General features: G+C 42.8%; 2 protein-coding genes across 4 annotated transcripts in view; one reads left to right on the top strand and one right to left on the bottom strand.

Annotated features, from left to right (window-relative positions):
• Positions 1 to 755: 755 nt before the first annotated feature.
• On the top strand, positions 756 to 11343 carry fbxl9 (F-box and leucine rich repeat protein). The gene is made up of 11 exons (XM_061036739.1): positions 756 to 1027; positions 1764 to 1865; positions 1968 to 2102; positions 4989 to 5168; positions 6364 to 6669; positions 6865 to 7081; positions 7243 to 7400; positions 7486 to 7701; positions 7922 to 8134; positions 8235 to 8452; positions 8534 to 11343. The coding sequence occupies exons 1-11, from the start codon at positions 974 to 976 to the stop codon at positions 8709 to 8711; spliced, it is 1977 nt and encodes a 658-aa protein (XP_060892722.1). The 5' UTR covers positions 756 to 973; the 3' UTR covers positions 8712 to 11343.
• Positions 11344 to 11350: 7 nt separating this feature from the next.
• The window catches only part of elmo3 (engulfment and cell motility 3), a 54220-nt gene continuing 44572 nt past the window's right edge, over positions 11351 to 20998 (bottom strand). For all 3 annotated transcript variants that reach the window (XM_061036738.1, XM_061036736.1, XM_061036737.1), the window contains 6 exons: positions 16209 to 16372; positions 14505 to 14617; positions 13862 to 13966; positions 13669 to 13748; positions 13514 to 13594; positions 11351 to 13417 (listed from right to left, as the gene is read on the bottom strand). In XM_061036738.1, the coding sequence (XP_060892721.1) occupies positions 13205 to 13417; positions 13514 to 13594; positions 13669 to 13748; positions 13862 to 13966; positions 14505 to 14617; positions 16209 to 16372 (756 nt within the window). In that variant the 3' untranslated portion in view covers positions 11351 to 13204. The remainder of the gene's footprint in view (positions 13418 to 13513; positions 13595 to 13668; positions 13749 to 13861; positions 13967 to 14504; positions 14618 to 16208; positions 16373 to 20998) is intronic.

A 20998-nucleotide genomic window follows, 5' to 3' on the forward strand; every position in this document is an offset into this window, starting at 1 on the left:
GATAGGACAGTGGACAGAGTTGGAAATCAGGGAGAGAGAGTGGGGAATGACATGTGGGACAGGAGCCACAGGTGGGATGTGAACCCGGGCTGCCCGCTTGAGACGACAGCCTCCATACATGGGGCGCGCGTACCAACCACTGCACCACCAGCGCCCTAGGATTGGTCAATTTTGAAAAGCAGACAGAAGCAAATTTACATATATACTTTTCCTCTTACGACCTGGACACAGAAATAAATTAATAACTCAATTAATGTGGAAATGTATGCATTAATACATATATAACTGTAGAAATACACTAATAAATGAATAAATACATGTAAAAATATATAAATAGCCTTTTTCATTAACAAAGTGTATTTATTATTTATTCATTGATGTATTGTTTTCAGCATTTATATATTTATTTATATACTTATTGATGCATTTATTTAATTATTTATTTATTTATACATTATTGTATGCATTTCTCCCAACATTTATTTATTTATTTATTTATACTTTAGTCATTTTTTGTCCCTCATATTATTCTCTGCTAGACGGGTCGCTTAAAAAAAATAGAGCAAAGTACACCCACTTCTTCAGGCACTACTACATGACTGATGACATGAAGTTACACACTATTTTACAGTAGGTGGCGGTATGCACCTATAAGTTGTTTGCGATCCCCCCCCCCCCCCCCCCCCCCAAAAAAAAAAGAAACCGAGAGAAGAAGAAGAGAAGCTCCTCCCTCTGACGTCAGTGTGTCGCTCTGCGGTCAGCTGTTCCAACTGAAGTCAGAGAGCTGACGGAAGAGCAGATACAGCTTGAGGTGCATTGTAAAGTAGATTAGTGGAGTGACATAAGGCCGCATAGCTCGTATTTTTGTTCCCACTGATTGGACATATGAACATTGTATTGAGGGTGAATGGCTATATGAGACAGGTGTGATGGTTCGGAGTCTTTAATAAAAAAAGACGAAGGAGAAGCTGAGATGGAAAACTGCGATGGGGAGGACATAATAGAAACACCCGAGCTGCCTCTGGAGGTCAGTTCATTTATTCATGATGATAAAACAACAGATGAGAGGTTGGCAGCAGAGACACACTGATAGCACAAACCTGTAGGATGAGCTTTTGTCATTAGCCCCCTTTCCACCGCAGGAACTTTCCCCCGGAACTAGGGACCTTTTGAGGAACTATAGGTGCATTTCGACCGCAGGAACCATGGTCTAAATGTATTTCTGGGGTCAAAGATCTACCTCTATAAATGACCCTAATCAGGGGCTAGTACTCTCTAAAAGCTGCTTTCACATATGTACTATAAATTATCTCAATCATTTCAGGACTGCTCCTCCTGACCTAGCTGTTCACCTCACAGCGGGAAACTACCTACTAACACATCCAGGAGTACCTTTGTTTTGTTAGCTAATACTGAGTAATAACAGCACACTACATAATAGTTTGTGCGTGAAAATAGCATGACAACATATCTACTGATAGACTTTGCAAGATACTGTCAATGTGATTGATTTAATTACACAAAAAGAGGACTGAGGTACATCTTTAAAGTTGAAGCAGCCATGATTGATTTTAACTCTACTGAAGATTCTCTGAGTTTCCAAGTCAGGATTCCGACTCCAGGGGGGGCGTTCCTGATGACGTATCACACCGGCAACTTGGAATTTCCGACTTCCAAGATCAAATGGAACGAATGCATTGTTTCCCTTATAGGTCGTTTGATGTTAATCAAATTTAGTTCTTCATTTCTTTGTCTTTCTGCAGATCATAGTATACATCCTGAGCTTTCTTCACGTTTCAGACAGGAAGGAGGCCTCGCTGGTGTGTCAGAGCTGGTACAATGCCAGCCAGGACCACAGCTTTCAGGTAAACTGCACCTGAGCAGAGACCATCTGCATTAGTGGAGTGTTTTTCACTGCCTGACAGAACATGATACCTCTTCATCTGTTTGTCTCTCTCTCTCTGCAGAAGAGCGTCACCTTCTGCTTCCCAGCTTCAGCCTCGTCCCTGGAGCTCATCAGGGGTCTGGGCACCAAGTCACGCTGCAGTCTGATCATCAGCCAGGTGGATGGACACAGCATGTCCAGATCGCTGCTCCTGGAGGTGCAGTAAACGCTTTCTCTTTCTGGGGGGAGGGGCTTTTTGCCTTTATTTGATAGGAAAGAGGATAGAGAGAGAGTGGGGGAACAACATGCAGGAAAGGAACCGCAGGTCGGACTCGAACTCAGGCCGGCCCCAATAAAATGTTTCTATTAAATGAACTTAATACATTTCAGTCATTAAGCTGGGTAGCTGTACATAAACCATGAATAAGAACTAGAGAGTGTAGCCTCACTGGATTTATTTCAGACCTTCCTCTTGGTCATATGATCTACATTGTTGGGAGTCTCTAGTGGTTTTGCGGTGGGGTTGATATCAGATTTTCTTCATCACAGTGTTTATAGTGAACTTTCCTGGGTTCTCTTGCTGATGCTCCTCTTCAGAGTACCACTCACTTTCAGTGTCTTTTTTTCTGTTCCAGTCAAACAAACCAGGTTTTTTGGTTTTTTTGAGACTGTGTTTGCTGTTGAGCTTTCTGCAGTGTTTTGTGACTCTTGACTTAAAAAGTTATGAATACAAGATTATGTTACATCACTCATTGTGGATGATTCCTAACATGTTGAAAAACTGTGTACAGATTTTAGTATTGTTGTACACGTTTTATCAAATAACGTTTTATCCAAAAGTCCAGTCTATTCTTATCATCCATCGAATATTTACTGGCATCTGCAGATGAAGCTAGATAGCTGTCATATGGGGATCAGAGCAGATTTTTGATGAGTGAAAAATTTGTTATTTTCTGTTTGTTAGGGTTGAAATATTTTCCCTCTGTACTTTAAAGGAGCAATCTGTAAGATATGAAGAGAAGTAAATGATAAAGGTACCTTACTATATGATCAGACATTAAAGAAACATGCTATGTTGAAGTTCTGGCTTCTCTGACAACAATGCAGCAGCCAGTATGTCCTCCTTCTAACTTTAGATTCTGCTCCTGAATGCTCTGGATTTGTTTGGACCAGAGAAGGTAGGCGCTTTTAAGGCGCCCCCACACGGCCGTTTTGGACGCCCCTCTGTTTGTCAGATATGAGAGCAGTTATCAGGTCAACAGGTGTTACAGTGATGGAAGCGGGTCAAGAGAAGTGGTTCAGATAGATGTGATTGTACCCGACCTAAAAAGCCTCTGCATGTTTCTAATAAGCTCCACAAGCAGAAACGTGCTCAAACTAGGATCAATATTGGAGATGCTTTTGACAAATTGAGAGAGGTTAGAACACAGAAAGGTTTACAGACCGATGCAGAGCTGGATAAACACTGAAGCTTCAGTGTCCACCACATGGTGACCTGAGTGAGCATGGACTCTAGAGAGGAGGGGGGTGGGGGGAGACAGCTCTCTACAATGTTTAGAATTTAGACTGCAGTACCCATTTTAAACACTAGGTGTCAGAGTTACATACTGCTCCTTTAACAGTGTTGTTTTTGTTTAGAAGTTTTTATTGCTACTGTCATGTGAAGACCTAGTTGTGACATTTTAAAAGATCACACACTCTTTGTGAGTTCAGAAAACTCTCCACCTTGAGGGCTCTTGAGAATCATTTTGAAACAACCTTTTGTGCAAACTGGAGTTCAGTGGAATTGATTCTGCTGGGAACCAGTTATTAAAGTCTGCTCTCATGGAAGGCAATCATACGTTGTATTTGCTTGGTATCAGTCATATATTTTTAATGTCTCGTCATGCTGATCAGGATGTTGTAGCCGTGCCTTGATTACACCCTTTATGGTCCAAAGTTCAGAGCAAAGCTTAAGTTAGTCAAGGCAAAGTTTATTATATCCTGATGTCACCAGGTTTGCCTCTAAGAGCTGTGCATGAAACAAAACCAAGAAGAAAATTTGTAAACGAGAGATTAATAGAATGTTAAACAATGGACATTTTATTCAAGATTTATTTTTGGGGCTTTTTGTGCCTATAATGAAGAGATAGGACAGTGGATACAGTCGGCAATCTGGGAGACAGAGTAGGGAATGACATGCGGGAAAGGAGCCACAGGTGGAGGGTGCCCGCTTGGAGGACCATAGCCTCCATACAGTACATGGGGCGCACACACTAACCACTGCGCTCCAAACAATGGATATTTTAAAAGATTGTAAAATATAAGGAATAACTAAGCGTCAAACTCAGATCTTGAAAAATGAAGCCTATGTGGAAGTGCAAAATCCTGCAGTTCAAGTGTCTGCATGAGGCTGGCTGCAGGAGTCCCCGAAGTCACATTCACACCACATTCAAAGCAGCCTGTTGCTCTCAGGCATAAAAGCCCAACCCACGTGTCTCTCTCTCTCTCTCTCTCTCTCTCGCTCTCTCTCTCTCTCTCTCTTGCCACATGGACTCATCTCAACCATATTTTGCACATGTCTGTCTTTGTTATATTTTGCCACACATCCACATCCACACTACTGATACACACAGCACTGACTTTACTGACGGACACACTCCATGTTTGCAATCATACGTTCAATGGTTTACCTTTGGAACATGTTGTGTAAAAGAGCTTTGAGTAATCAGAAGACTAGAAAGGCGATATACATCCTCAAGTCATTTGACCATTTACAGATATTCAGTCGAAAGAGCAGCGGTGGTCCATTCAAAGTCACAGATTGGCTCCACCTGGATTATGAGTGATAAAACGGTCTGAATTGCACAAAAACATTGGCATTGTTTTGGTACCGAAAAGTTGCTGATACATTTTTGCACTTTAGACAGTAATCACTAGCTTGTTTGAAATTTTGGGTAATTTAAAACAAGATATTATTCAACATTGGGTGCCCAGGCCTTTACTTTGTGTTGTGGTATTGGTATTGTTATTCACTAGCAAGGACTCAAGAGGACAGGATTTTCTCCCTGCTGATTAATTTTCTCCCCTGGTGTGATTGTGTCTTTTTGTCTCCTGTCTTCAGGTGGGTCTGTGTTTGGGCTCTAAGTTGGAGAGCTTGGCTCTGCCTGGGAGCAGCATCACAGAGGCCTCTCTGCTCACCCTCCTCCCTCGCCTCACCTCTCTCCGCAGGCTGGACCTCAGGGGCCTGGACAGCCTCTTCATGTCCGGAGCGTTCCTCTCCCGGGAGGAGCACAGACAGCAGGTACTATATGTGATGTAAAGGTGAGATGAAGTGGGTTTTCGCTCTCATGAGTCCTGAACTGACCGTCCAAAAAGCAATTATAGGCAGACTGAGTTTAAATAGTGGAGATGACGTATTCAGGTGATATATCATTAAACTTGACCAAAGCCATTTTAGTCACTGAGACGCTGCAAAGCAAATTAATTAGCTGTTAGTTTATTTATCACACTTAAAAAATAGCATTGCACGTCACATGTTTTCCTCCTATAGTGCGGCCTGAGATAAATAGACTTAAAGTATTAATTAATTAATCATGTTAATGTCCAGATTTAAGCTTATTGAAACTCACTGCATTTCATATCACAGAAAGAACAGGTATCGCTTTGTTACTTTTTCCCATGATCGTTCACACTCTGGTTTTTATCTCCGGATATCTGTCGTCAAGCAGGATTATGGGCTGGCATGGCAGGGATTATAGAAGTGATCATGTGGATGACTGCTGGGCTTTTCCATCAGCACTGCGCTAGATAAATGTTACCTTTCACACCACTGCCCCATATTCAATCTTTATTATCGTTGTGTTGTGCTCACAGCTTTATTGTTTTTCCACCTGTAGTAAAAGTTTCTCTCAGGTCAAACTCTGTCTTCTATACGTTTTGTGTTTTACCAGGTCAATGAGATGTTTGCTAGTTTACATGATCTGAATTAAATGAAGACAAGTGACTCACGACTGGACTTTGAACTTCTTATTGTCTGCGTACAAACCATCTGAAACGGGGCATCAGTGGCCGTTTGTTAACCGTTAACATTTTTGTTAGGTGTCAGAAAGAACCGACAGAATAAATAACTACAGATCCTCATCAGGCCTATGTTCAGCTGTGAGGGGAAGAGAGAGAGACAGAGAGAGAGAGAGAACTAAACAAGGCTAACATATTTGTGCAATCACGACAGTACTGAGGAGTTTGCCTGCATCTAGGTCGTGTCTGCTTTCTGTCTTCAGACTCAGGAGTAAACAGAAGCAGCGTTCAGTTTTTTTAATACTCTGTGTGTGTTTGCTTATCTGAAAACTGCAGGTCTGCTTAAATTCCAGTTTGTTTATTAGTAGGATGAAGACTCCCCTGTTTTCAGCTGCCTTTTATTTAATTTTGGGCAAAAACTGATTTCAGTATCTAATTTCATGACAGATCATATAAATTGCGTTGCCTTCTCGTTCCAGGTCAGTTCAGCTCTGTGTGGTCTGGAGGAGCTGGACCTGTCAGACCTGCGCTACCTCTCAGACCTCACCTTTAACCGGATCACTGGCTGCACCCCTCGCCTCCGCCGCCTCTCGCTGGCCGGCTGTCACATCGCCTTCGAGTTCGACCCGTACCGAGGCTGCCCCGTGGGAGCTGTGGAGGACTCGTCCGCATTGCTGTCGCTGAGGAACTTGCGCAGGTTGTTAACCGAGCAGAAATCCACCCTCAAGGCTCTGGACCTCAGCAGGACCTCCATCACCCCCGAATCTCTGCGAACTGTTGCACAGGTCAGAAAGTCTGAAACAACAGATCCTTTGGTTAATTCCATGAGCAGCTACATCTGCAGGCACCAACTGCTCACATCATGTTTTTAACAATGAAGCTTGAACCCTTATTTCTTTAAACATAAATAGTTTCATAAGTAGACTCACACTTTAAGAATTACAGTGTCCTTTAATCTCTTAGTATTCTCTCTGTTCCAGGTGCAGGATTTAGTCTTAGAGGAGCTGTGTCTGCACGGCTGTAAGGAGCTGACGGACTACTCTGTGGAGATTCTGGTGAAGCACCAGCCGAGCCTCCGGAGACTGGACATCAGCGCCTGCAAAGAGCTGACCAACAGGTCTGTCGAGGCCATAGCTCAGGGCCTGAAGTCGCTGACACACCTGTCCTTATCCCACGACTGGAGGATCACTGAAAAAGGTAGCCATTGTTCTGTTTCTATCAGACTTACATTTTAATTTGTGACTATAAAAGAACCAACACCATAACGTGGTAGCCTTTGTGAGATACAGTTTCCTCAGCTTTCTGTTCGCCTGTAAAAACACTCCTGAGTACAAGAGATGGTTTCTTTTCTTCCACAGGCCTCGCTGACCTTGTGTCTGTGTCGACCCTGAGGAGTCTGGATCTGTCCGAGTGTCTGCACGTCAGCGGCACAGAGATAGTGAGAGGCCTGACGGGATCCAGGGCGGCCCGAGCCCAGCTGGAGACGCTCAGCCTCAAAAGCTGCATCTACATCAGGGTCAGTCTGTGTTTTTGTCCAGTGTCCATATACATGTCTTTTTAAAAACACATTAGGAAAAACATGCTTCTCGCTCTCCCCTCAGGATCTTGCAGTTTTCTCTCTCACCCAGCTACTCGGGGACTCTCTCCGGGAGCTCGACTTGACGTCCTGTGTCAACGTCACCGACCTGTCAGTGCGTGCCATAGCGACTTACCTGCAGAGGCTGGTCATTCTACGGCTCGCCTGTTGTAAAGAAGTCACGGACTGGGGCCTGCTGGGCATGGAGGAGACTGCCAAATGTGAGCACGACCAGGAGACGGTGAGAACCACGCACATCAATCCATTCTGTTTATTTATGTCAATATCATATGTCAATCATAGCTAGCCCACAGGTATATAGCATGCAGTGAAATCTGTTGCTTAATAAATGTTGACACCTTTGGCTCTAGACTTAAACCCGTTTATTTTATTTGTGGTTGAGTTGGACCCCCTGCTTTAGAAGTAACCTGTATTTTAAATTTGTGCTTTGGTTTCAACAGGGAGACAAGGAGCCCAGGTTCACTCGGACCTTTGGCAACATGGGCTTCTTCAAACCCCCTCGTTTGTTGTTCTTGGAGAGACCAAAGCTGGTGACAAATAATGACCTGGAGCAGTTCAAGCAGCAGCCTGGGTCTTCACTGTTAGCACTCAGCAGGCTGCAGGAGCTGGACCTCTCCGCGTGCCCCAAACTCACCGACAGCAGCATCACACAGGTGGCAGGGGACGAAGACGTTTCAGCTTTTTTTGTCAGGTTTGAAAGACTAAACAATCACTGACAGGAGCTTTTCTTCTTTCTTTTTCTCCTCTATTCAGGTGGTGCGTTTCCCGGACCTCCAGCGTCTGTCTCTCTCCATGCTGCCAGAGATCACTGATGCCAGCTTAGCGTCCGTAGCCTGGCACTGCCGCAGCCTCACCAGCCTCACACTCAGCCACTGCCCGGGGATCAGCGACCGTGGAGTGGAACAGGCTGCGCCATACCTCCACCGACTGCATCATCTCTATCTGTCCTGCTGTAATAACATCACTGACAGGTGAGTTACACTCACGTGTGCTGTACCTGCAGCCTCTGGTAAAGAATGACATCTAAACCTGCTGATCTCTGAAACCCTCAGATCCCTGTTTGTCCTGGTGCAGCACTGCAAGCGCCTGCGAACACTCGACATCTCAAGGTGCAGAAACATCTCAGTAACAACCCTCGACCTCCTTCAGTCACAGCTGCCCTTCTTGGAAAACGTCCACTACAAACTTATCTGCGGTGCTGATCCAATCCAACCCTCACACTTTGACTGACAGGCCAAATGTCCTCAAAGACTCTGCTTAACCTTTTCAGTAAAACGACCCTGCTGACCAAAGCCTGCTCTGGGGTTTCATCTCTTGCACATTTTTTATTTTAGGGGCTTGTTTTGTCTTTATTTTAGAGACAGATCAGTGGAAACTGAAATCAGGAGGAGCGACTGGGGAATGACATGAGGGAAAGGTGCAGCTGCTTCAAGGACTGCAGCCTCTTAATGTCGGCCGCACGACAAACCCGCTAGCACATTTCAGAAATTTAGACAAGAAATGAAGGAAGTGTAAAATGTGGTCAGATGCTACTTTGTGACCCTTTGTAGGCTGGATACACACCAGATGATTTCAAATCTTATCCGGTTTGAAAAACGTGGGAGACCACAGACATAAGGAGAGCTTTCACAGATTTTGTCACCATGCCGTAATCCTTTAAACGCACACACTAGACGATGTCGACCTGACTGCGAGAGCGCAGTAATGATTTCACAGACACGAGATCTCACAGAAACTTGCATCATCAACTTTGTGTTGTTGCCATAATTCCACAAGCTGCTCTTTTTCAATATTCCACTCGGCTCGGGTCAGTTGTGTTTATGTTCGCTGCCATGTTTGTGAGCTGTAAAGGTACGCAACATCCGGTTGGTGACGCTTCCCGGTCTGCTCGCTCTCATTGGCTATTGCAGACGGATACTCTGACTCGATAGGGAGCAGTATAATAACCGTAATGACGCCACACACTTGAGGATTATTTGGATACATAATCAGTTGTGAGAAGCTTTGAGTCGAGGCCAAAATTGGGCATAAAATCGTCTAGTGGGCATCCAGCCTTTAGATTGAAAAAAGTCAGACAACACTGTATGCACTCACTCCATTTAAAGATATTTATCTGTTCACTTCAAGAGGGGATAAAACCTTTGAATTCAATATTTTTCGTTGCGTTTATGTGGTGCATCATCACTTCAAAGTGATGCGTCTCAGTTCAACCTGAAGATGAATCCTTCAAACTGAAACACTCAGCTGCATCGAGAAGAAGACTCTCGCACACTCAAGGTACTTAAATCTGAGTAAGAACGTCCACTATATCTCAATATGATGACAGCAGCTGTCACGTACTTAATAATTGTGTATATATAGAAATGTGTTTTTAAATCTAATAATCTTAAACTTGAGTGTTTTAGCGTCAAACGTAAATGGTGGATTATATCTTTATAAAACATTCCAATATTAGCACTAAACCAAAGCTTATTTTTGTTTGTTGTTTCAATTGTCATGGTTGTCCACATCTTTATAGATTTGTTAAAACTGCTTTTGATGTATTTCTCAATTTGTTTTTGTTTTTTACACATCAACACAGGAGAATTTTTAGTTTTTTTAAGATGTCGGTTCTTTTCTGGGCTATCAGCTGGGATATCACATTAACATAGGGGGTCTCAAAATGCTTTCCTGTACCTGGGCAAAGAAACACGTGGTGCCCTCGGTGGCAGGGTGATGAACTCCAGGGTGCTCGTGATGAAAGATCTTGAAGATGAAAAGATAAACTGTTGAAGGAGGGAAGCCTCAGGGCTTTCTTCAGGTGCTCTTGTAGAGCCGGTGATGTAGACGCTGTGTGGTGGAAATCATTTTTTTCCTGACTGTTCTTGCATTTGTTAAATCCCTGGTTTAAATGGAGGCATTTGAACTTCGTCGGCTCTTGCCAGAGAATGTACTTCTTTTCTGTTCTTTACTACGTCTTTCAGATCAACTTTTGGTTTTATTCCATTTTGACGTCTCCCTGTTGACAAAGCGGTGCCTCTTTACTCTCATCCTGTACATGTGTAAGCAGTGTAAGTCTTTAAACAGTCGGTCGTATAACTCGCTGTTTAAAAAGTCAGGCAGTAAGCCCTCCCCCAGGTGGGTGACACTCCCACAGCTAGGTGTTTGTTCTGCCCTCTGAGTCTGCCTTTCCACTGTGAACAATAGAAGATGTGGCGAGAAAGCCCAAGACACCCAAGCCCTTCCAGAGAGGGGGCGTGGTCAGACACAGCTCATTTACATATTTAAAGGTACAGACACAGAAACAGCCTGTTCTGAGCAGGGCTGAAATAGAGGGGTTCATAGACATGATCAAATACAGGATCAGAGTGGATTTACAACAAGAAACTTCACACACATGTTTTGGGGACTCTGAGATTTATTTACACTGGTTGAAGAGGAGGAGAATATGTGACCTTTAAAGCTCAGGTGTATGCATTGTTTCCTTCAGGAGAGATGTCAGAAGTATGCCGGCTTTTGTTCGCTGTATTTACCCAGATTACTTGTTAAGTACTCGAGGTAAATAATTGATTATTTAACAAAGATGTGATATGCACAAAGTTCATTTCAGAGTCTCAGATTTGAAGGAACTTTAAGAGGAGAGAAGTAGAAGACAAATGGCACAACATGTTAATCCTTAAAAGTCTGCTGGTTCAATAAGATCTCGGTAGTAGATCAAGCTGGATCATCAAACTTACTTGAATTAATCTGAAGGAAGTTTTTTATTGTAGCCTGTTGTTGTTTTTTTTACTTTATAATGCACAATGAGAGAGAGGCTGTAAAGATGAAACATGATATGTAGATGTTATATGTTATAAATAAAGCAAAGTTTGGGAGAAAAGCACCACATACTTGTTTGTTTTCTCAGTATGAATCAGTTTATTCATGTGAAGTCAACTAAAAGGAACAATTCAAAGTGAGTGTTATCACATGTCAGAAAAGCACTGCAGGGACAGTCAGACAGCGCTGAAATGAAATGACCCGTTACCAGAAGAAAGGAAAAGGCAGAAACACTCCAACAGACTGAGACGTCCTGACGAGCTGTCAGAGTGAGTGCTCAATCATCGTACTAACAGTACCTTTAAAAAAAAAAAAAAAAGATCAGTTTAAGAATGAAGTCAGGATTTGATCCAACACATAAAGTTTGATTTGAAACTTGTTACAAGTTTTTCTTGTCAGCATACTGTTCATTAGGGAGAAAATATACATTCGCTTTTTGTGAATTAACAACAAGAAAAAAAAAGGTCAGTTCAGTACCTGATGCAGATCTGCATCTTTTTTTAAAAACACAAGTCTACAGCTCATATGGTGCGTTCCATTTACCTCCAAACTCTGATCTCGGCGTTGGGAATGACCTCACACCCGAGATAACCGCATAACGGTTAAGAGCTGGCAAAAAGTCAGACAACAACATGGACGCCTCCAGGAGTATCTTTGTTTTGTTAGCAGTTGCCAGGTGAAAACACACTACGGGATAGTTTGTGACGCAAAAATAAGATGACAACATGTCTTCGGATAGCGCTTGCACGATACTCTGTACTTTAGCTGATCGGTGTGACTGATTTAACTACACAAAAAGAGGACTAAGCTGCTAATAAGCTCTACAGTTACCGCTTAAACTTCATGTTGATGCACGTAGCAGCCATGTTGGATTTTAACTCAGGCTACAGAAGGTTCTCCGAGTTCCCAAGTCAGAATTCTGACTTCGGGGGGGCGGGTTAGGGTAAGGGAACGCACTATTAATTAGCCACTGTAGTAGCTGTAGGTCAATTCAAAGCTACTGTGAGGAACTTTTGGTTTGATTTTGGCGCCCCCATGTGGTCAACGCGGTACCTTTCATCTCTGTACTTAATCTCATTCTGCTGTCTTTAAAAAGTCAAACAAACCCCTTATCGTGAAAAATGTAAACAAAGGCTGTTTCTGCAGCGTGCTGTGACTCAACTCATCTGACACCTTCCTTTACGGCAGCGGTTTCATGCGAAAAAAATCATATAAAAATGACCTCTCTTCTCTCTGATGGTCTCGTTAGCTTTTAAAGGTCATGTAGAGGCATCAGTGTTAATAACAGTCTGTTTCATCACCAGGTGAAAACTCCTCACAGGAGCTTTAAGCTAAATATTTTCCACATCTGAGAAACACGTGTTTGCTTTGTGTTAGAAATGTGTTGTATGTGCCACTTCTCGAGAACGCAATGGGTTCTAGTTAATGCCCTTTTAAAAAAAGCATCTGAAAATAAAATAAACGAATATGCAAACAAGTATACTCAAAATGTAAAATGCATAGTTTAAGATATATATAGGACTTTAAAATGATTATAAAACAAAACTAAAGTACTCATTACTTGAGTGAGTGGTTGAATTGTAGAAGGTGAGTCTAGCTTTTTGGAGCTGTGTTGAAGTGTCTAGAAAAGGTGAGGAGGAGGCGTGAACGTAGAGACGACCTGAAAGCGTCCGTCTCCGAGACGAGAGGTGAAAAGTGTGCAGCATTAGTGCAGTCAAAGTACAAACAACTGTTGTCGTCGTTTAAAGTCACTCTCCTCGAGTTTGCTCATGTTCACACGGTTTCACTTGGATGATTAAAAATGAGGCCGCAGAGGAAGAAGAATAAAATGTCATAGTTATAAATCTGTGTTTTAGGAATAAGTGCATGAACGCACATGTCACACACACACACACATATTTACACATTCACACTTTTTCCACTCTCTACTGCTCGGTCTGGCTGAAGTCGTAGCAGAAGTTGTAGTTGCTCGGCGGTTTCGGGATGACCGGAGCGCTGTCAGGAATGGGAACGTTCTCCAGGTCCAGGAGGCGGAGCTTAATCTCCATGGAGAGGAGGATCTCCAGCTCGCTGCGCATGGACTCACTGCTCATCTCTCTGCCGAGGAGGACGCTCAGTCCATCGGTCCACAGGCAGAACTGACAGAGAAGGAAGCCGGTAAAAACACTGTTTAGTAAACACAGGAAAGAATTTAAATGAGGAGGAAAATGTTTCTGATAACGTTATTTACTCACGTCAGTTCGGGATGGGGCGATGAAGTTCAGGCTGTACTCTTCCACGTCATATGAGATGCTAAACGCCAGGTCGAGCACCTCCTGCAGCACATACAGTACAGTTAGATGAAACGTCCGTTTTGTTTGACTCTGAAATGACAAGAGACGCTGCTCACCTTGTTCTGTTTGCCTTTGTGCTCCTTCATGTGAGGACAGTCTTTTCCCGTCAGCAGGCCTTTGATGTCTGCTACAGGAACTGAGGGATGATGAACAGAAAAGATCTTACTCTCCTAAATAAAAGTCCAACTGCAGAAGAAGTTTCCTTTTTTTTTTTTTTTTTTCAAAAACACACTCCCAGCGATTACTCACTCTTCTCCTGCAGTGATTCAATCGGTGGATTCTCTGTGTCTTCTTCCACGTCACCGTAGTGAAGCATTTTGTGATTCGGTGACAAGCGGCAGTACCATAATTTATCTAGGAAACAGCAGACGATCACAAAGGTTAAATCACTGACCATATATGTGCGTCTCCCCCTCTTCCCGGTGTATGTTGTACCAAAGTGAAGCAAAAATATCCACCCCTACTAATGAAGGTCAATTACTCTTCTGTTAATTAAATGTTTCCTCTCGCTGTTTCTCCTCTACTCTGCTGCACACGGAGCGCAGGAGCCTCAGAGCTCTCAATCATTGCGTAATATTCTTTTTTATAGCATCAAATAACTAGCCAAAACAAACTTCTGATAGAATGAAAACGCAGGTATGAATCAGCCAGATAAGTACTAACTTTAAAAGAGGAAAACATGTTTGAGGTCAATTGTATTTGACATGTGTTTAGATTTTATAGTTTGACCCATGTCCCATCTGTTAACATGGAGGGGGCGGAGCTTGTAACCTGCAGCCAGTCTGTAGGGGGGAGCTCTGGATGTTTTTGCTTCACTTTTTGGAGAGCTGTCATGTTACTGATCGATGGGTACGACAGTGTGGATTTCTTTAGTACGAGTGTGTTTTCTCACCCTGTCTGCGTCGGCTGCTGATCTTCCTGAACATGGTTCCCTGACACAGCCTGTTGAGTCTCTGCTGGCGTATCAACTCCAGCAGCTCTGGCTTCAGACGCTCTTTTAGTTCACTAGAAGAGAAAATGCGTTTTTACATTACATTAGACACACATTCATTTCCCCATGTTCCCAATGTAAATGTGCACTTATATGCAGATGATGCTGTTATTTACTGGCTCGCTCATACATTGTATCAGGCTCACTGTCACTTACAAGATGCTTTTGATACTATAACAGACCTTGGAAATGTTGACTTGTGTTTGTTTTTGTTGTGTTTAAAACAATCTCCATTTTTTTCAATGATCTATAGAATCAAAAAGTACCAAAGCATAAAAAAATGCCGCATATCAACTGAAGTAAATGATAAAGTGACCTTACTATATGATCAGACATTAAAGAAACATGTTATGTTGAAGTTCTGGCTTCTCTGACAACAATGCAGCAGCCAGTATGTCCTCCTTCTAACTTTAGATTCTGCTCCTGAATACTCTGGATTTGTTTGGACCAGGGAAGGTATTCAGTTTTAAGGCACCCCCACAAGACCGTTTTAGACACCCCTCAGTTTGCCTGATATGAGAGCAGTTATCAGGTCAAACCAACAGGTGTTGCAGCGATGGAAGCAGCAAGAGAAGTGGTTCAGATAGAAGTGATTGTACCCGACCTAAAAAGCCTCTGCATGTTTCTAATAAGCTCCACGAGCAGAAACGTGCTCAAACTAGGATCAATATTGGAGATGCTTTTGAAAAATGGAGAGAGGTTAGAACACAGAAAGGTTTACAGACCAATGCAGAGCTGGATAAACACTGAAGCTTCAGTGTTCACCACATGGTGACCTGAGTGAGCATGGACTCTAGAGAGGAGGGGGCTAAATGAATGTCATTGCTTGGATGATCATCAGTTAAGCCTTTAACATTGCTATGACAGAACATTTAAAATGAATATTTCCAGGATAAATATAAGTGGCAATGACAAAGAAGAGCAGCACACTGTTACGCTCAGTGTTTAAGCGACAAACAGGAGCATAAGAAACAACAGACAGTCATAGGGTGACCTGTCATCATGTTTCATAGGGGTGGAAAATATCTGTTGTCGTCAATACAGCAGCTGATCGGGTTGTGCAATGAAACAAAGTTGGTTTTAACATTTTAGAAAACAACCTAATGTCAACAAAGAATGTCAACCTGTTTCCAATCCATGAAAACATCCATAATGCATCATACGGCCATTTGAACTGAAATACACAAAGGCTGATTACTTTTAGGGTTAGGGTTAGGCAGATTTCAGACTTTGGACCATGTTTCAGGTTGTCTAAAGGGAAGTAAGTTTTTGCATCCTGAAGATAGGAACACCTCAGCCCCTGACCACACCTCATTGGAAGACCGACACACCAATCGGCACTAATGTTGGCGCAAGTTTACAAGCTATCTACAAAACCCATGAAAACATGAAACTAATAACTGCATTTGGTGGAATATGAAAGACACCTGCAATGAGTGCCGAGGCAATGAGCTGGGTGTAAGACAGGGCCCTTTGTGTCAACATTTTCTTGGTCATGGTTCTATGAAACTCAGTATGAGACTCATCAAAGTGAGTGGACAAGGTGCACACGTTCATTTTTCATCCAGGACAGGTGTGTAATCTGTAAACATCCTGATAACTCACAGTACAGGAGGAGCCAGAGTCTCTTCTTGGTGCAGCCGTTCCGTCTGCCTCAGTTTGAGGATCTCGCTGTAGTTCAGAGCGTTCACTTTGTTCTTGAAGAGCTCCAGGGAGGTCGGCTTACTAGACAACGTCCTGGTGATCTGCTCCCTCACCACCTGCATCACCTGTGGAGGGGGATGTCGAGACAGAGAGAGGGACAGTTTCATAAACAGGCTGGATAAGTGAATGCAGAGAGTAGGACTGATGTTTATTTTTACTTTGTTTATTCTGTGGAGGTCCATACACACTAAAACATCCTTATGTTTCAAAGATTTGGATTGAAGAGTTTTAAAGGAAACAATTCTTAACAGTGTTAGGAGGACTTCTACTCATAACATGGACACATCATCAGATGGCAACTAGAAATGCATTTTTCGTCAAGCACCTGTATGCCTTTTGCTTGTATGTGCACACACCAGTTTTCTTAACTACACAACTTCAACAAGAAAAAAAAATAGAAACAAGTTTGTGCAACAAAATACCATAGACTGTATAAAACATGGACGTAGTGTCTCAGTGAGGCAGTCGCCATGTTGGAAATGCTATCTCCACCTAATTTTCCATTAATGTAGGAACATGCAATCAGATGAAGATGAGGTCAGCCTTAAGTCTCCTGACAAACAGTTACAACGCGTCAGTGTTGTATTAATACCTCTTAGCCCGAATAAAAACAAAACACGAGTTAGAAAACAAATCCCCTCCTCGTACAGTTTTTGCAAATAAAGAAATGAGCTATAGAGAATGAAACTATTTTTTTACCAGGTTGTATTTCTGCTTTAAAAATGGGGAGTCTGAATATGGATGTTGATGGGACTTCCAGGGCTTTTTGCAGCCAGCCTCAAGTGGACACTTGGGGAACTGCAGTTTTTTGCAGTTCTGCCTTGGCTGCATTTATCTACACCAGAGGTGGCCGCTTGCAAAGTACTTGAAGCCCGGCTTTATAGCTTTTCTTGAGCTTTGAACTTAAGGTCACATTCTCCATCATCCTGCAGTGATAGAGATTGTTTGATAGGAATGAAAGTCCAACACTGAACTCCACTGTTCTCGAGGCTGACAGAGAATCTATATTCATATTTAATATAAATAAATATCTGTGTAGAGCCATGCAACATGCATCCTAAAGTCTGCACAGTTTGATTTTTTCTCATTATAAAGAACTTAACTAGAATTCAGAATCTAGCAGCTAGTATGAGAGAAAAACAGGGACCACCCGGTACCATTGTTCGACAAATAAAAGCCTCTAGCCAATAAAATCCAAATAAGAGGGGCGCTGGTAGCCTAGTAGTTGGTGTGCATGCCCCATGTACAGAGGCTGATCCTCCATGTGGGTGGCCCGGGTTCGAATCCGACCTGAGGCTCCTTTCCAGCATAACATTCCCCACTCTCTCTCTCCCTGATTTCTGCCTGTATCCCCTGTCCTATCTCTGAATAAAGGCGTAAAAAGCCAAAAAATAAAGGCAAAAAAGAAATCAAAATAAGAACGTTTACAAGAGAACGAGGTCTAAAGATTCAGCAGTTAGGAGTATGTCATTAATTTCTCTGTCTTAGCTCCGCCCCTTTCTTCTGATCCATTCAGGACATCTCCTGCCTTTTTCTATCATCAGTTTGAAGTTTAAGAGCTCTCCTCGTCCCACAATGTCAAATCACAAAAACCCATCCCAACGTCCCCTCCTCTTCTGACACACACATTAGCAAGTCATTGATCAGTACGATCATTATAAACCCCTTTTTGTGCAACAACCTCGCACCAACCAGACTGAACACAATCAATGACGGACAAACTGTGTGGCTATTTCATCGAGATCACTATAACTTTAACAGATTTTTGGCATTTGCGATATCAATGTGATAGTGTGTGTGTTCTGTGTGACTTGTTAGACTGAAGCTCACACAGAGGGACAGGGGTCACCTGAGGTCACCTCTGCTATCCTGAAAGAAGAGCTCGGAGCAGTGAGTCAAACAGAACCCCTGCATGTGTGTCAAATCTATAGCTCGCTTCAGTGTGCGTGCATCAGTCGTAAACTGCAGAAAATCCATGTCAGAATCTATAAAGCTACGGGAATGAGCCGACTCTGGCACTATTTGTCCGGCTGTCGCTCTCCCGACACTCTCTGCTGACCTACATCATTCCTGTTCGCACCATAATCGACTGATAGTGAACAATCAATGACTAAAGTCTCATTTGAGTCATTCAGTCCAGGTTATTTGTCCAGAGACAAATAACCGTTTGCTGCAGCAAAGAATCTGCTGAGAAGTAAATCAAATGTGATTACTCGAAAGCAATAATCTCATGTCAGTGTTTTTTCACACTCATCATTGACAGGTCAACGATTTCTCCATCTGGCAGTGCTGAAGGTGCACTGCACACTGTCATGCTAGTTTGTGTGAAACTGCAGAGACACAAAACAAACAGCTAGAGTTTCAAAATGACCTCCCTGTGCAGAAGGGTTGCCCAGATACCAGAATGGCAAACTTTGATATGATACTAGCAAAAATCCAACAATACATACAAACCTGCTTGGATACCATGGCAACAAAAAGCCCCAAATATTGGGTCATTTCTTGTATCAAATAACCAAAACTTGTAGGCAAACTATCTCACACATGTCACTCATTTGCACAAACATGTTGCCAATGTATTCATGCAATTCAGACAGTGTCGCCTCCTCTGCTCTCTCTCTGTTTGTGAGACACAGATACAAAACTGTAGCATCTTTATGAGGCTCCAAAAGGACTTGAGAAACTTCAGTATTTTCCGACCTGTGCAGCTCTCTCACCTCAGCTGTGGTTAAAATCATAACTGAAGATGTGTCTTGTTTTCAAGCTTCAGCACTTTTTGATACCATGCATTATAATAGCAGAGATTGTGTTGTTTTTAAAACACGTTGTATCCAAAGGTATGGAAGTATCTTAAAATGTTGACGACCTTATTATGCAGTGAAGCCTCAGACGGCCTCTTCACACTGCTATGTCATCTTTACTCTCATGTCGTAAATCATTTCTGTTGTTAAGTGTCAACTTTCAACCAATTCTGCCTCTGAATATTTAAAAAACTACTTGTACTGAGTTCCTCCTCAAACAACATAATAACTAATAAACAACAAAAAGGTGAATCCAACCCAGAACAAATTCAAAAATAGCAGCCTTACCTCCATCTTTTTTTCTCCAGAGATGAGACTATTATTGACTTTATTTCTCGATCCCAACTTCAAATTCAACGATAAGAGAGAAGTGACGGAGGTGACAGGCGGTGAAAGTGAGGGAGCGACAGAGAACAGACAGAGAACACCTACATGACAGGAGAGGTGCAGGCATGTGGCTGTTTTGTAAACAGACACCCTGATACTCTCACACACATGCACATCCCCCCCCCTCCCCCCCTCCCCTCTGTCCAGCCTCTGTTATTTAGCCGAACTGGCCAATAGGAGCGATGAGTGGCAGCTGCCTCTGTTCCCGAAAAACCCTGCAGCATGTGCACGAATGCTTTATATGTGTGTGTGTATGTGTGTGACAGAGAGAGAAAGTGTGTGTGTTACCACAGGGGGTTGCAGCGCTGGAAGAATATATTGATGTAATAGGATGGAGGGATTTGAGAGTTTAATGTGATACTAGTAAAAACCAGACAATATTGATACCTGTTTCCAAACATTTGCAAACACAAGTCCTGGGCACCTCATTATGTTTCATTTCTTGATTTTAATTACCACAAATAGCAGGCAAACTCCTGCACAGAGTCTAAATCGAACAAAAACCCCCAAAAAGGGAATGGACCCAATTTCAAATATTCCATCTTGATTATCACTCCTATTCCATTTGAATCAATCTGTGAATTTTGTGCGTGTGCACCGCTGCTCTCTCTCTTTCTTGCCAGAGCTTTGGGTTAAAAACACGACTGAAGATGGTACTTTTTAAAAAGCTTTTGTACTCTTTGATGCGGTCGATCATTATTTCAGTAAGTATGGAAGTATTGGAAATTCTGACAACCTCTCACACTAATACTTCCAATTTATTTTGCCTAAATGTTCATCAGCTTTATTTTTCTCAGGACCCTGCCCTCTCATTCTCCCCCTCTCACTTTGTTTCCAGAGGTTTTACGTTCCCTCTCTGTTGTTGTGTAATTACTGCTCGTGCCCTGAGCGCTTTGTTTTTTCCTCATTTCCTTCTCCCTCTGTTTCTGCCGCCGACCACGCTTCTCTTTGTCTACCTAATGCCCCTTTGTCCCTGCCCAAAAGCACCCTGGGTAGGGGGCCGGGGATGAACACAAAAGGCCGGTCTGCTGGCCTGGTGCTCAAAACACTGGCCATGTCCTGAGAGGTCAAAGGGTCAGTGAGTTTTATGAGCGTCAGGAGAGCACTCTGTTGATGATGAGCGGTTGAAATGTGAATCAGGACAAAAGCTGCAGCTTTTACTTTTCAAGGCGGCTCGATTCTCAATATTTCTCTCAGACAAAACTCAGCTGTTAAAGGTTTGGCTCGTCCCATTACCATCGCACAAGTACTTGTAAGGTCGCTGTGTGATTCTTAAAGCAGGGGCAGGTCTTTCTGTGGGGGCCGGACGAGGACGGTTAGCATAAGAATGAATCTATACAAAGTGACAAAAGTACAAACTAACACAGATACACCATAAAACCTTTTTCTTGAAGCTACACCCTGTGTGTGGAGCTTATCCATAGTTATTTTTTAACTTGTGTGAAGACTTTCAATACAGAATATTCAATAAAAAACTCAAGGTGGGCTTGATTCTTCTCTTTA

Source organism: Labrus mixtus, chromosome 4, assembly GCF_963584025.1.
Source record: "Labrus mixtus chromosome 4, fLabMix1.1, whole genome shotgun sequence".
NCBI classification, from domain to species: domain Eukaryota; kingdom Metazoa; phylum Chordata; class Actinopteri; order Labriformes; family Labridae; genus Labrus; species Labrus mixtus.

Coding starts and splice junctions, on each gene's coding strand:
- fbxl9 (XM_061036739.1), top strand. CDS start 974: ATGGAAAACTGCGATGGGGAGGACATAATAGAAACACCCGAGCTGCCT. Junction 1,028..1,763: donor CACCCGAGCTGCCTCTGGAG/GTCAGTTCATTT, acceptor GTCTTTCTGCAG/ATCATAGTATACATCCTGAG. Junction 6,670..6,864: donor CTCTGCGAACTGTTGCACAG/GTCAGAAAGTCT, acceptor TCTCTGTTCCAG/GTGCAGGATTTAGTCTTAGA.